The 15,114-nt window shown below is 39.8% G+C and overlaps 1 protein-coding gene across 1 annotated transcript in view; it reads left to right on the top strand.

Annotated features, from left to right (window-relative positions):
- The window catches only part of exoc4 (exocyst complex component 4), a 153,415-nt gene extending 138,550 nt beyond the window's left edge, over positions 1–14,865 (top strand). The window contains exon 20 of the mRNA XM_042511086.1: positions 11,889–14,865. Coding sequence (XP_042367020.1) covers positions 11,889–12,126 — 238 coding nt within the window. The 3' untranslated portion in view covers positions 12,127–14,865. The remainder of the gene's footprint in view (positions 1–11,888) is intronic.
- Positions 14,866–15,114: the final 249 nt, after the last annotated feature.

Below are 15,114 nucleotides of genomic sequence, written 5' to 3'. Positions count from 1 at the left end.
GGGGCTCAGTCCTGTTTTGCAGAACCGTGTGTCACTGCAATGTCACATCTCTCTCTGTGTGTGTGTGTGTGTGTGTGTGTGTGTGTGTGTGTGCGCGCGCGTGCGTGTGTGTGCGTGTGTGTTCGTGTGTGTGTATTGTCTGCGCCCTCAACCTTGCCCCCTCCATTGATCTCCTCTATTTGTATTTTGTGTCCACCTCTCTCTCTCTCTTTATGCTGATTTCTGGTTTCTTGGCAGAAGCAGAGATGAGATTACAGTGATGTTTTTGGTGAGTTTTTATCTGGTCTTTTCTGAAGACCAGAAGCCACAATAGTTACAAAGAAAACACAACAGCAAAACTTTCAAAAAACTTAGTGTTGCCTGGCAACAGCCCACTCTGAGTCTAAGTTTGGAGTCATTTTGCCCGGCACAGATTCAGTAACCTTAAATAGAGATCTGAAGTAATGAGCTGTCACTGAGATCTGTATTCTGAGCACATATTGTTTGCTAGCAGTGTGTGGTTAGCAAGTGACCTTACAGCCTAAAAAAATGTCAGCTATAATGTTGCAACTATTTGCAACTTTTTTGGGTTTTCTTCCTTTTACCTGTCATCTAGTTCCATTCTGCTCTTGCTGACTAGTTTTCTGTTAAATGATTTTCAGCACAAATTGTTTCACATCTGGTAAGCATAATGATTGACTGAGTCTACACTGATTTCCAAAGCGTAGGATCATTGGAAAATGTGTGTGTGACTGCATTCACGCACACACGTGTTCCGTCCGAAATTGCATACTGTGCTTTAAATACCCAGTATTTTTACTGTTGTTTAGTATACTTTCATGTCCATAAATAGCAGTATGTATCTTTTCAGATGTACTTAACTGCAACTGCAACACCCTTTTTTTGAAAGCCTCCTCCTCACTGGTTGGAGATGTATAACCATGCTAAAAGTCTTTAAGGCCAGTTTTCGTAGTGGCCAAACCATGTAATTACAACTTTAGGGTCTCATGAGATGTTATGGGGCCAAATAAGACTTTTCCTGTAGCCTTACATTGGGAAAACGATGTCTGCAAATCAATGGCTACACTTTTTGAGCATCACAACTTCTGATAACAATGACAATTTAAACTCTAGAAGAGCTGCAAGATAAAAACAAAGTGGACGTAGCAAGCTTAGCTGGCTGAAGTTAGCGGCTCAGCCATCCAAATAGTTGTTTTTTGTTTTGTTTTTTTCAATCTGGGTCGAAATGATGTTTAACAAAAAGCCTGAACTATGACCATAGCAGAGTTAAATAATCTTGTATTATCTCATCAATCAAATAATGAAACGCCTACTACAAAATTTCATGTAATATTTTATCATTTGTGCATCAGGCAACAGACTCGTGACAAAAGTTATTTACTTCTAGAGAGGTATTAATATTTCTTGACATTGCAAAGCTACCTTGTTCACTGTCCATTGTTATGAACATTGTTGTCACGATCGAATGGGCTGTGGGATGTTTATGCTGGCATAGTGTCCAGTGTTTATACACTGTAATATTTAACTGAAGATAGTATGCAGTTCATGTACTATTGATTTCATACCATGGTTTCTGATGAACTAAAAAAAATCTCACGCACTTTTATAGCGTACTAAATAGCATATATTAGCATGGACTTTGAGATGCATCAATGGATTCAGTCCTAAATGACCTCTCTATTATATCAGGCTTCTTTACTGCAGCACACCAGCAGACAATGCTTCTGACGCTGTGTGTACACAGGAATGTCCTACAGCAGAAGTAGATGTACATAAATGTGTACACGTTTGTCTGTGTAAGTATATTCCATGTCTGGCACAGTAGCATTTAAGGTATGTTTTTCTAGGCACCCTAGATGTGACAAACTCATAACACACTTACTAATACAAACACACATACGGCGTTGCTCTGAGCTGCGCGCTGACCCGTGTAGGCAGGTTGCAGGGCTGTCATAACATCCTGAGCTAACTCGCAGGCCCCTTAGCCCGTACTAGGCTAAACACCAGTCTGACAGGCTCACTGCGAAGATGCCCCAGAGTTCAGCCCGTCGTACCCACCTGTCTGCTGCTGGAAATTACTACAGTGCGCGGCCGTACATGTGTGAGCTGTACAAGAACCTTGTGTGCTGCACATTGTCCCAAAGTGTACCGCCCCAGCCTCTGCGTGTTTCTAAAACTCGGGGTGTGCGCACCGGCAAGTAAACTGCGTTTGGTTTTGTGTGCATGTGTGCCTAAACCTCAGTGTGTGTGTGTGTGTGTGTGTGTGTCGAGGTGACAGGCTGGTGTGTCTACAGAGAATGTGGTAATAAGTACAGTTGACGGCTGTGTCAGGAGGTAGTGGGTGTCAACAGATAAAACTGTTTGTATTTAGGCCTGGCTTCAGTACACTGTCACTTTGCTCAGCTTCTGTCTCCCTTCCTGTCACCTTGTGTCTCTCTCTTTATCTCTCTCTTCCTCCTCTCTCAGTCCTCTTTTCTTCATTTTTCTTCTTTTTTTTTAGCATAGCTCCTGTCCAACCACCACCTCTGCTGAATTGTTTTTCTCTCTGTTCCCTTCTTCTTCCAGCCCCTCCCTTCCTATGCTCCTGTTTTCTGTGTGTGGATGCACAAGATGCCGTATGATGATGGTCTTTGCTGATGAAGCCTGTCTCCATCCTGTGTGTGTGTGTGTGTGTGTGTGTGTGTGTGTGTGTGTGTGTGTGTGTTTGTATGTGTGTGTGCACCTTGCAGCATGATGACGTTGGTCTTTGCTGATGAAACCAGGGGGAGTGTGTGTGTTTGTGTGTGTGTGTTTGTTGTGCATGGCGCAGCATGATGGGACTGGTCTTTGCTGATGAAGCTTTAGTCTCAGTGTCTCTGCAGACCTTTCCTCATTACCAGATGAGAGACAAATGCACTGCTTTGCAGGGAAAGAGGGACAGAAGGAGGCAGAGAGATACTTTTGATGAAGATTGAAACAGGATGTATATACTGAGACCACATCCACGATAAGCTTGCTAACTTTGAAAACACCATTTTATTTATTTTATTTATTTGTATGTTTTATTTGATGGGGACAATGCAAATTAACATAGCACAACTTCTGCCTGTTACAAACAAGCTGTAGTAACAGATGTTTCACATATAGAGATTATAGCTAGTTTCCAACATATGTCCCTAGTGAGGCTTTTAGGAAAGAAAAGAAGAAAAAAAGAGAAGATAACAAGGTTACATACAATAGCATGCATACAAGAACAGTAATGGTAAAAAAATACATAAAGGTAAGTATTTATGTCAGCATTACATGGAATACAAAATACAGTACAGTAAAAAAATAAATGAGAAAAGACAATGATGTTAAGGCACCGCCAATCATCTTGTGAATTTTATACAAAGCAGTTTAACGTTTTTGGCATCATGCACAGTTGAGCAACTTTCATAGGAATGAACGTGCTGCTTCCAACACCACATCCAGTCCGCTTTATACCTCCATGGGTTCTACTGAGTTGCATTATGATGCATTCAGACACTATTCATTAAAAATGAGTATTTGGCGAAGGTCGATAATAATGTTATCATGATGCATTCAGATGTAATCTTGCAAAATTTAGTTTTTGGTGAGAAACTTGATTAAATACAGCAGGGTTTTTTTTTTCCAGCAATATATAATAAATATCAGGGAAAGAATTACAATATATTATATACCAGGGGTCGACCAATATTGGATTTTCAGGGCTAATACCAATTATTAGTAAATAAGACCGATAACCGATATTTGGAGCCAATGTGCATTTAATAAAAATGAAAATCTTTCTGTCAGTAGTTACAATTTAATATATATAACCAACTCCAGTACTAAAATGCATTTAAATACCTTTAGCAAATTTTTAATCAAAACTGAAACTTTTGACATCATAAATAGAAATTTCCTAGCAACTTTTTCATAAAGCCAAGTAAAAACTTTGAATAAAAATGTGTGAATAAATAAGCTCCCCGAGGTTTTACAAAGTAACATTTCTTCCCATGCTAACACTTAGTTTGTACATTTTAATTAATTTTATTGGCATTCATAAAATAAAACGCTGATACAGATAATCGGCAAAATGCCAAATATGCCAGATAATCTGTCAACAGCCATTATATACAGTTAAAAGGCTTTTAAAGCAGTTTTAATTATATATTTCATGTAAAAGAAGGTTGTTTTAAAGTTTTTTTTAAATAAATATTGACGGCTGAATTTGTGCCTATAAGAGAGTGTAATGATGGACTGAATAACATTTTAATTTTATAAAGAAGATTTCTTTGTTTATCTGTCACAAAGTGGGAAGAAATAACAAAAAAATAAAAATAATGAACAACAACCAAAAAAAAAACCCACCCGTATCAGCTATTGTATTGTATTGTATTTCAAAATTGACGCATCCCTATGTAAATTTATACTAAAAGAGAGGAAGGAATTCAAAAGCCCTGTTGTTGTTGTCAGTAGCCGCGGTGTCTGTAGCAACAAGTCTTTGTTCCAGCTGATGGAGAAGTTCATCCACAGTCTCCCATCCTTCCTCCTCCTTCCTCACCTCATCTCTCCTCCACTAACTAACGTGTTATTCCAAACACGCTGACAGAGGCAGCCTGTAATGGCCTTAATATTGTACACGCCGGAAATAAGGGGGGGATGATTTGTGCTGATTCTTGTCTTTCTCTTGCTTTTTCTTCTCCCTCCCTCTCCGTCTTTGTCTTTTTCCTCCCGCTCTCTCTCTTTTTCTCCATGTTCCTCATACATATCCGCCTGTCCTGTGCTGCATCCACGCATCATAAATTTACTTAATATTCTTTGTATACAAGGGAAGGGAGGGGGGAGGCTAATTAAAATTTAATAGAATAGTGCACCATGGAGGCATGTTGATGCATACACACACACACGCGCGCTGATTACTAAGCAGTGCTCTTATAGATGGGACTTTGGGTGGAAGCAGGTGGAAATTGGTGAAATTAGTGTGTGTCAAGAGAGGGAGACACGGAGGGAGACCTAGCGCAATAAATAGAGAGACTTTAAGGAAGAAAGCAATCAAAACAACAATTCACTTTGGTTTTGTGGACAAAAAAGAAAGCTGGTTTCATTAACTAGCTGTGTCTTTAACGGATAAAAGGAAGTGTATGTTTGTGTGTTAGCGCGTGTGTCACTGGGGGTTCTTTCTTGATGGCGTGGCGCAGAGAGATTTTAATCTTATTAACAGCCCTTACCCTGTTTGGCAAATGGCTTTCCAACTGCTTGGGTAATGAACTGTTTGAAAGTGTTTTCAGCACACACTAACATACATCACTCAGACGTGTATAGACACACAAACACACCTTTTTCTTTCTGAAACAGCCCCCTCCCATTTGTGCTGAGCAGAGGCCAGATTGCCAGCTGTCCGCACAACTCACAAACACACACATACACACACACACACACACACACACACACACACACACACACACACACACAAGCAACCAGCTGACAGTCTCGCACACTGTCTCCTCCTGTGGGTGCAGCTTTTCTGTTTTGATATTAGATGCAACAGAAAGGACAACAAACTGCACAGTGGATTTAACGTCCCATCATCAGTTATAAATCAGCATCGGTAGATCAGCTTTTAACAAATCCGGTTTGGGATTTTTTCCTAAATGCATCACTGCCAAGTGAATTATAGATGCTATTATATTGTAGTTAAGCCCTGTTTTATAGCACTGATGAGGTATTTTTTACTTTCACTTGGCAGCTGCTGCATCAACAGATGGATCCCAAAGCTTTCCAGCTACTTTTTACTATTTTATTAGACAAATTGTATTTTTTTTTTTTTTTATAGACTGGAGAAAAAATGTCCAAACAGAATTTGGTGTCTGTCAAAGTGGCAGCAGTCATCATTTCAGTTTTCAGCAGGGATGTTTGTTGTTAATTTCCCACTGTGTGCATAACTTACTCGTCTACCAGAAGGGTTTTTTAATTGAAACAGGAAGCTGAGCCTACATAGTTGTCAGTCAGTGAGCCTACACAACTTCAGCAACAAGAACTTGGAGATAATTTGTACTGGGAAGAGTTACTTTCTTCAGGTTTTAAATGTCTATCATTATTTGTAGCTCACAGTGGGCGACAGACAAATGCACCTTTGACAGATCAACAATCTACCACAGGGCTGACACATAGAGACAGACACATTCACATTCACACCAACAGGCAACTTAGACTCTCCAATCAACCTAACTGCATTTCTTTGGACCCACACATCTGCTGCACAGATGTTTGCATGAGTATGCCTGGAGATGCACAGAGCACAGTTTTCTTGGCTGATTGTGATTTCCGATATCTTTCAAGGTCTAATCTGCCAATTCCGATTTTATTTCTTTCATAGCACTATAACTGACAACATACACAAACGTTTTCTTTTAAGCCATGGAAAATGTTGCTGAAAATAGTATACATACATATGTAATATCAAAGGTTAGTGTCTCATTTAGCATCCACAAAAATCTGAGTGAAAATATATGTTCATAACTATGAGAAAAGCTAGTTCAGAAACAGCACATTTGGCTGCTCAAACCATTTCTCAGGCAAATTAGGCTAGGCCACCCAACTCTGTGTTTTCATTCAACTTTATCCCCCAGAATATAGTACTTAGCATGTGATAGCATTTAACATTCACCTACCTGAAACGATTAGCATTAACTTGTCTATGTGAAATTTTTGAGCTTATTGTCAACTACCACAGTCACTTACAAGTTATCTTAACTGATCGGCTAACTAGCAGACTCGGTTAGACCACCCATATTTCTGTCTTTATTGAGTAATACCACCTCTACTAAGAAGTGTTTTAGCATCTACGCTACACTTTTAAGTCACTTATAAGCTCAGTAATTGATATAGATTTGGGTCGTATCTGCTACTTAATGTAACACGGTATGTTTTAAGAATGCATGGGAATAAATTACAACTTTTGAGAATGGGTTGGTGCATGTATAAAGACAGCCTGATACAGCATTGGAGGCAGGGCCCTGTTTTTTTCTATAAAAGCTGTTCAGTGGCGCATGAAGCCCAAATAGTTTAACTACAACATTACTTAGATGATCAGGCTTCCACGCTGTGTGGCCCATTGAGCAAACGCACTAAAGACTTTGGGTTTAGCGTTCCTCTAACCTGAATGGGGATTTAAAAAATTAAATTGTGTAGTTCTTCCAGACTTTTCAATTGTTATCAGATCAAATGGATTAAATCCCGATGGCAATATGAGAGAATTTGAGGGGGTTGTGACGCTAAAAAAAAAAAAAAAAAGAATCCACTGATTAACAGACGCCAGGACATAATGTTACTACTAAAATGGACTTCAATGCCTGGCCCACTTCCAAGGGACCTTAATAAAGAACCTCTGACAATGGTTACTGTCTGTGATGCTGTAAATTTCGGTTTTATCTTTGAGTGACAGGCTGGCTGATCAAACTGATGATCTTCCGATTACAGTAAGATCGATCGGTCCATCTCTGAAAGTCATAATGGTTGTCAGGTTCAGTGTAACTCCTCTTTATTGCTCTGTTAAAAAGCTACAGCTTATTTACTCTGCTAAACTGTGCCCCATTGAGAGCTTAGGATGGATATGTGAAAGAGGGAGGCCTTCTGTTCAAGGCATTCTTCTTTCAACAAAAGAAATTTGTTTTGTGTTCAGTTCTATGTGTTGTTCCCATTAGATCATATAATGAGCCGATTTGTCTCAAGCGTGCGGTTAATCGCCGGGTCTGGGGAATGAAACGGTAATGCCTCCTTTCAGCTGGTGTTTTGCTGTGTTTTTGAGGTAAATGCGCCAGCACTCAAACACATACAGAGCAGATACAAACAGATTCTAAGCAGAGACACATTCAGCGACATTTAGACATTTCCACATTCACACATTTCATTATGAGATGAAACCACATGTGGGACCCATCTTCTTTCACGCTCTTTTCTTCCGACTTGCCCCCCGGTTAAGGAGTACACCAATGTGACCCTCATCAATATTGACAAGCATATTCATGAAATGAGCTCAAGGATGGAAAAATGAACAAGACCTTGGAGAGAAATTGAGAGCGGGATGGAGAGTGAGACAGAATGCAAATGCTTCGATGACCAAGGGCATCACTTGTCAGGGGAAGGCCAAAAAACAGATATTATGCACCTCTATTCCTCACTCATCTCCTCAGCCATCAGTCTTTTTCTCTCTCTCTTTGTTTCTCTCCATCTCATTCACTGAAGCCCTCCATTACTTTATCCAGGTCTTTTTTCTCCTGTTGAATCTCTGAAATGACAGGACATAAAACACCTTGGAACAGAAGCTCCCTGTGTGCTCATTAAGGCCTTGTTAGCATCGAAAACGATCATCTCAAGGAGGGAATAGGTCTTGGATGGCTGATGGAGCTAAACAAATGAGATAAAAATATCTTTTCTCACTAAAGTGTCTTTTTACTGCACCATATCAGAAATCACTAAAGATTTGAATCCATTTACTTCAATCTTCCTCTGGCACAATAGAGAGCTTAACCCTCTTTCTCCAGATGCTTTGATGGACATAATTATAAATCACTCTCTTCTCCGCTGTCACACAAAGCGAGATTTGAAAACAGGTGGACCCAACAGTTCTCTCTCTCAACGACAACACCTCTAAGGCCTTTCATCAGCCTAACAATGTCAGAGCTACAATTATCTCTCCTCACTGAGTGGCAAAGCAGCAGGAGCCACTGCTGTTGAGTGACTGGTTCCTGCCCTTGGCCAAGGTGGCCAGATAATGCTGGTGTAAAGAGCGAATCTTGCCTGAAACTGTTTCACTTCAACATTCAGAATTTATTCAGCTCATTAAAATGCATATATTGCTGCTCTTGTCACATGGCGAGCCATGACACCACAGGAGGAGTAGCGTGAGCAGCAGTCCTCCATCTGTCTCCACAAAGGATGTGTTCGAGCATACTGTTGAGCCTAGGTCAAGACTCAAAACCCAACACACAATCATTGTTGTCTTGCATATAAAACATTCGAGAAAAATGTAAGTGGATCATGTTTACGCACATTTTGCATCGCAGTATTGGCAGTTGCTGATTGGTTCAAGTATAACAGGTCATCCACTAATCGGAAGACCAGTGGTTCAGTCGATTCCCAGCTCCCCTTGTCCACACGTTCAAGGCAAGGTACTGACCCCCAAATAGCTTTTGATGGCTGTGCCATGTCAGTAGCCGCTGCCACCGGTTTATGAATGTGTGTGTGAAAGTGTGAATATAAGTTGAAGAAACTCCTGCAACACAGAACAACTTTAGTAAAAGATCAACACTTTTTGGCTTGTGGCTTTCATCAGAGTCATCAAACATATTACAAACAGCCTTTAAATAAGGTAGGAATAAAAAACAATAACAACCAATCATATGCATTCAAACCTTAGACTGTATATAAAGATGGATGACACAGCCCCACTTACCCCCATTTTGGCTGCCATATTGCACAGGTGAAGTCATTGGAGTCAGCGTCTGTCAATATTGAATTGCTGACACAAATCTTAAAAGCCGTGGTGATTGTATAGATCCTCTGTGCTGCTGTGATAAAAATCTGTGTAAAGCATCCGCGGTTTGCCAAAAAATACACTTAATAACTTAGAAGAAGTCCCTTTAAAGGTCTCGACAATATATCATATGAGTTTGGCCAGACATGGGTGTAAACTGTATCTTTACTCGCTAACAAAGACTTACAATCTTTAGGCGGTAATTCTGTTTTTCCCATCGCTCTGGGCCTCCATTGGTTTTCATCTTTGTCCATACAATATGGACATTAATTAACAGAATTACCATACAACCAGAATGTTATATTGACAAAAATTAATACAGAGGTGATCTTCTCTGTGATGAATCACACAACTCAAACAAATTATGAGAAACCTTATTGATTTTGGTCTTCAACAGAAATAAAGGAAAAGCAAGACCTGCTAAATGTATGTGAGTTGTTTTGTTGGCTAAATGTATTTTCTCATTTTAAACATACATGTCATAATACAGATTGTAGGTAACTCAACTCTTGTCCTGTTGCGTCAACTGCATCTACAACTACTTTATAAAAGTATAACATTTAGTGTAACTTTAGAGAATGGGATTTGTCCCATAGCCAGCGGCAGAAAGTGGTGAAATCTATTCTAGTGTGTGCACGATTTCTGTTGTTCCTGTCTGTGTTTGAGAGCATAGTTATCTGGCCAACACAATCCCTCACACACACACACACACAAACACACACTCTCCAAGGTATTTGACCTGTTTTGCCCCCGAGCAAAGAATAATTGTCTGTCCTGCATCTCAATACTCTCCTGTGTATTGCCTTACCTCTAGTTTCTTGACAAGTAGTGCTTTCTGCACGGGAATATATGTGTAAATTGTGTTTATGACAAGTTAGCTTCTGACTAGAATCCGTATTTATGGACAAATATTGTTTGCTCCTCTGTAAATTGATTCTTATGAGATTAACATCCAATGCTCACGTACACAGGAAGTCTAATTTAAGATTTTCAGTACAGGTGGGCATTATATTGATTAGACTTGATGTATCGCAGCTTATTCATGAAATTATCTTCTTTCTTTTTAAGCCACCAGCATAAGACTCGCTTTGGCATTTGGTTTTCTTGCTCTTTTCAATGGCTCTCTCCCTCTCACAGACACAAAAAGCAAAAAAAAAAAAAAAGAGAAAAGACTCAAACATGGTACGTCTCACACACTCCTCTGCCCACTCAGATCACTTCCTCCTGGGCAAGAATGTAAGCAGGTGAGGCGTGTGTGTTTGTATCTGCAGGGCTCCAAACTGCCACCATTAATTCACATTTTGCAATCATGGAGCACCACTGAGGCTCGTAAATACTAACATATGAACTCGAGAGCTGTTAGTTTGTTTCTAGCTCACAGTCAAAAAATCATCATGCTTAATGGCGCCACGCTAACAGTTGAACTTTCTAATAACAGCTTTCATCTAACCTTTGACTGGAGGCTTCAAGTTCACCTCAAAAACATCAACACTTCCTGCCCGGGATGAGCAAAAAAGCCCCAGTGGTTCCATTTTGGTTTATTTTATTACAACAATACTTTAAGGTTATTATAACAGTACTTTATTTAACTTGATTAAAACAGCAGTTTATGTAACTATATTAGCACAGTACTTAAATGTAGTTTAGTAAGTAGGATAGTATCTTAGTAATCTGCATTAATTTAGAGATTTCACTATATATATGTGTGTGTATTTGTGTGTGTGTAAATATATATCTATATGTGATTTAGCCTTAAATTATTGTGATATTATTTATGGGCTATATTACTCAGCCCTGCCGTCAGCATTTTTAAAAACAAACAAATACCCAGTCTCTCCTTGCTTCTGTCTGGAGTATCTGACCTTTTCTTTCTTCATGTGTGATATTCACCAAAACTCTCTCTCCCTTTGTGCTGTATCAGTATGTACTTCATGGTTCAAACAGGCCACTGTGGAATCAGGTCCTGGTTAAAGACCTATTAATTCTACACACACCTGTTTCCACTTGTGGTTCTGTCAACAGTGTTTCATTAAAACGGTCTCAGTAGTTTGTAGCCGTGAATGTTTTCCCTCTACCTTCAGCTCCCGGTGGCAGCAGGGTGAGGTCCTTGAAGTCCTTTTTAAGAAAATTGGGCCTGACAGCAACAGCAGTTCGTTTGGCTCCTGTGTTTCCCCTTTTGTTGTTGTTGCTTCTTTTGATTCCACACTGGAATAATGCAAAGAGGAATTTCAAGTGTTATTTACTTTTTTTTCCTTCTGTCCTCTGCTTCACTTCAATTTTCGATCCTTTTCATTACTCTGTTTCTCTCCCCAGTCTTTCTTTATCCATAACCTTCTATTTTCTCTCTCTCTCTCTCTCCATTCAGGCAGTACTATGAGATGCTGTACAACACTGCAGATGAGCTGCTGAATCTGGTGGTGGACCAGGGCGTTCGCTACACAGAGCTGGAGTACATCAACGCCCTGTCCTTACTGCATCGCAGCCAGACAGGCGTAGGGGACCTGAGCACCCAAAACATCCGCCTGCAGAGGCTGAAGGAGATCATCTGTGAGCAGGCTGCCATCAAACAGGCCACCAAGGACAAGAAGATCACTACAGTGTAATGAAACAACATGACAGAGTCCAAAAGGGGCGTCGATCATAAATGTAGAAATGCAGATGCCTCCTTTGCTGCTGGATCATACTTCAATGTCGCTGCCATATTTGAGCGAGCAAGACTCGTCAGTAAAAAGGGGAGCTACACTTTTCTGAAGTAATGTTTGTATTTCTAAACTAATGCAATGAATCACTTTATTATTCATGGGTGTATGATCCATGTGTATTAGGAAAAAAAAACGTTTTGCCTCCAGTTAACTAGAATCTTGATTTTTTGGCTATTTTTCGCTCTTGGACGTTGGATAATTGTTAATTGTCATAAGAAATTTTAAATTTTTGCTTATTTTCTTTAGTTAAAACTTGTGGAGACATCCCTATGAAGTATAATTTAGTGCGGAAATAGACAACTTTTCAACTATCTAGCAAGCTAAAGCTAGCTGCTTATCATAAACCTTTTGATTATAATAACTTTTACCACTGCTCAGTTTATTAAGGCTACTGCAAGAAAAGGTGTTTTTTGTTCTCTAATACAATGTGCATTCAGACTGGCTCCAGTCTGCACCTAGGCATAACTCTTGGAAAATGAAGGCCCTCAAATGTAAGCTTGCTAGCTACATTTGCTCTAGCTGATCACTGGCAGCGACCCCAAGATCCCAGTTCCCAAAAACTTGGGACGCTGTGTAAAATGTAAATAAGAAGATAATGCAATAACTTGCAAATCCATTTGGACCTATATTAAAAACAGTACAAAAACAAGAAATTTGATGTTCAAACTGATGAACTTTATTGCTGTTTTGTAAATATATACTCAATCTGAATTTGATGCCTGCAACACATTCCAAAAAAGTTAGAATCGGGGCACGATTAGCACTGTGTTACATCACCCTTTCCTTCAACAACACTCAGTTTGGAGCGGAGGACACTAACTGAAGTTTTAGAAATGAAATCCTTTGTTCAGTTGCCCAGTAGTCCGAGGTCTACGTTGTTGTTGTGAATGACTAAGCCTGTTGAGGAGGATGCTTCTTTGATACCCAGTAATGAATATTGAATATCTTGTCTTTGTACTGTTTTCATTTGAATATAGATCAAAGCAGACTTGCAATACTTGCATTCTGTTCTTACTTACGTTTTTCAGAGCGTTCCAACTTTAGTGGGATTAGGGCTGTATGAGTTCTGTTGTGGTGACCTTTCGAAAACCAGCCGTGGTGAAAGTCACTATATTCTGTCATGACAGTGTTCACTAGCTAGTTTAAAAGTAGTCTTCTTCTACCCTAAATAATATAATATAGGGATGTATCCACAATTATTAACCAAGTTTAATAATCCATGCATGACAAACACGAATTTTTAAAATTTCTTGTGTTGATTATTTTCCTCCTTAACGTTAAGTAGTAATATGTACTCCACTCTTAAGTGCCCAGCAGCAAATATAGCCTAAATATCAAGATTAACTGGAGACAATTTTTTTTCCACTGTGTGTTGATCATAAACCAAAAAATTTAGCAACAACTCATTGCAGTCATTTAAAAAATATAAATGTTATAGCACTTTTATCCAGAAAAATTGCTGCCTCTGCCATTACATACAATTGTTCACAAGTCTTGCTGTCTCCAATACAGCAGCTACGTTGATGTATTGCTGCAATGGGCTGACACAGTCAATGCAGCATCTACGCATATGTGTCTATGACCAATCAAGCCTCGAAACCTCTGTCCTAAAGATTTTTGTTGCAGCTCCTTCAGGAATGTGTGCAGCCAATAATTGGGTAAGCAAGAGTAAGAAATGATGGCGCAAAAACCAGCAGGACAGAGGATATTTCAAAATTGGGTTAGAAAACCCTGAAATAGAGGTTTTCTCTAGACATAGACCATAATGTGTTTAAAATCTGTTGATGGAAAGTATGTCTTTTACATTTCATCTCGCCTGATGTGATGAAACGCACTGTAGTCGAGGGTTGACACAGATATACTTCCCAACTCTGGGCATGTAGGTTATATATATATCTGCGTATGAAGCACTGGCTCGCTCTAATTGGGGAGCGAGGTGACAGCCAACACAACTGCAAACTTTGCAAGTTTAGTTCGCCATGTATCTGTGTCATAAGGTAGCCCACATTGTCAATTTACACTTTTTAAAAGATACGACAAATGCAGCTGCCGCGCTCCAACTCCAACACTCCCCGCGCTCGACGTGACTCCAGCTGCAGATAAAAAGGCGATTGTCTTGGACACTCACCCGAACTTGGGCCCCATCTCATCTCATTTTCCTATTAGATCTAAACTGCTGCTCTCAATTACACCTCTATCTCTCCTCTCCTGGCAGCCCCATGGGCCTACTGATTCTGTCTGCAATAACAGATGCCAGATTAGACTGTCTGAATGAGGCCACATCTTCCGCCTGCTGCCAATTTGGGTTGGTCCCCAAAGATTCCCCTAGCTGAGAATTGTATCATATCTATGGCTGTTAAAAATCTGTTTATCCGTCTCTTTTTTTTTCCTCATAGTTTGTGCAGTGAACTAGTGTGGAAAGTTGTGAGCTGTTTTTTTTGTAATACAAATTGGACAACAGAGACTCAGTAATGAAGATATTTTTGTCGATTTCTCCTTAAAACAGAACCAAGCTTTATTTCAAATGTCACACTTCAAGTCTGGCAGTGTAAGGACTTTCAGTTAGTGTAAAGGCTTGTGTGCGGCAATACATTTCATCACTCATGCTTACTCAATAAAATGAAATGATGCAATTCTGAATCTTTATTTTGTTATCCCTACTACAAGTCTTTTAACGCGAACTAAACATATAAACTCAATAGACGATCACAAATCATTCGCCTCCCCTGCAAACCTCCCTGTTTTTAGTTCATTAACTTGGGAGAGAAGTACTTAACGAGAGCAGGAAAGGGAGAATGGGAGTCTTGTCAATACGGCAGGCCCGGCGCTGGTCTCCCCGAAGCCCACGGAGCAATCCATCATAATGACACATAGGCTGGAATCGATGGG

Source organism: Plectropomus leopardus, chromosome 22 (genome assembly GCF_008729295.1).
Source record: "Plectropomus leopardus isolate mb chromosome 22, YSFRI_Pleo_2.0, whole genome shotgun sequence".
NCBI lineage: Eukaryota > Metazoa > Chordata > Actinopteri > Perciformes > Serranidae > Plectropomus > Plectropomus leopardus.
The sequence above is the reverse complement of the archived record's forward strand: the minus strand, read 5'-3'. Positions and strand labels throughout refer to the sequence as shown.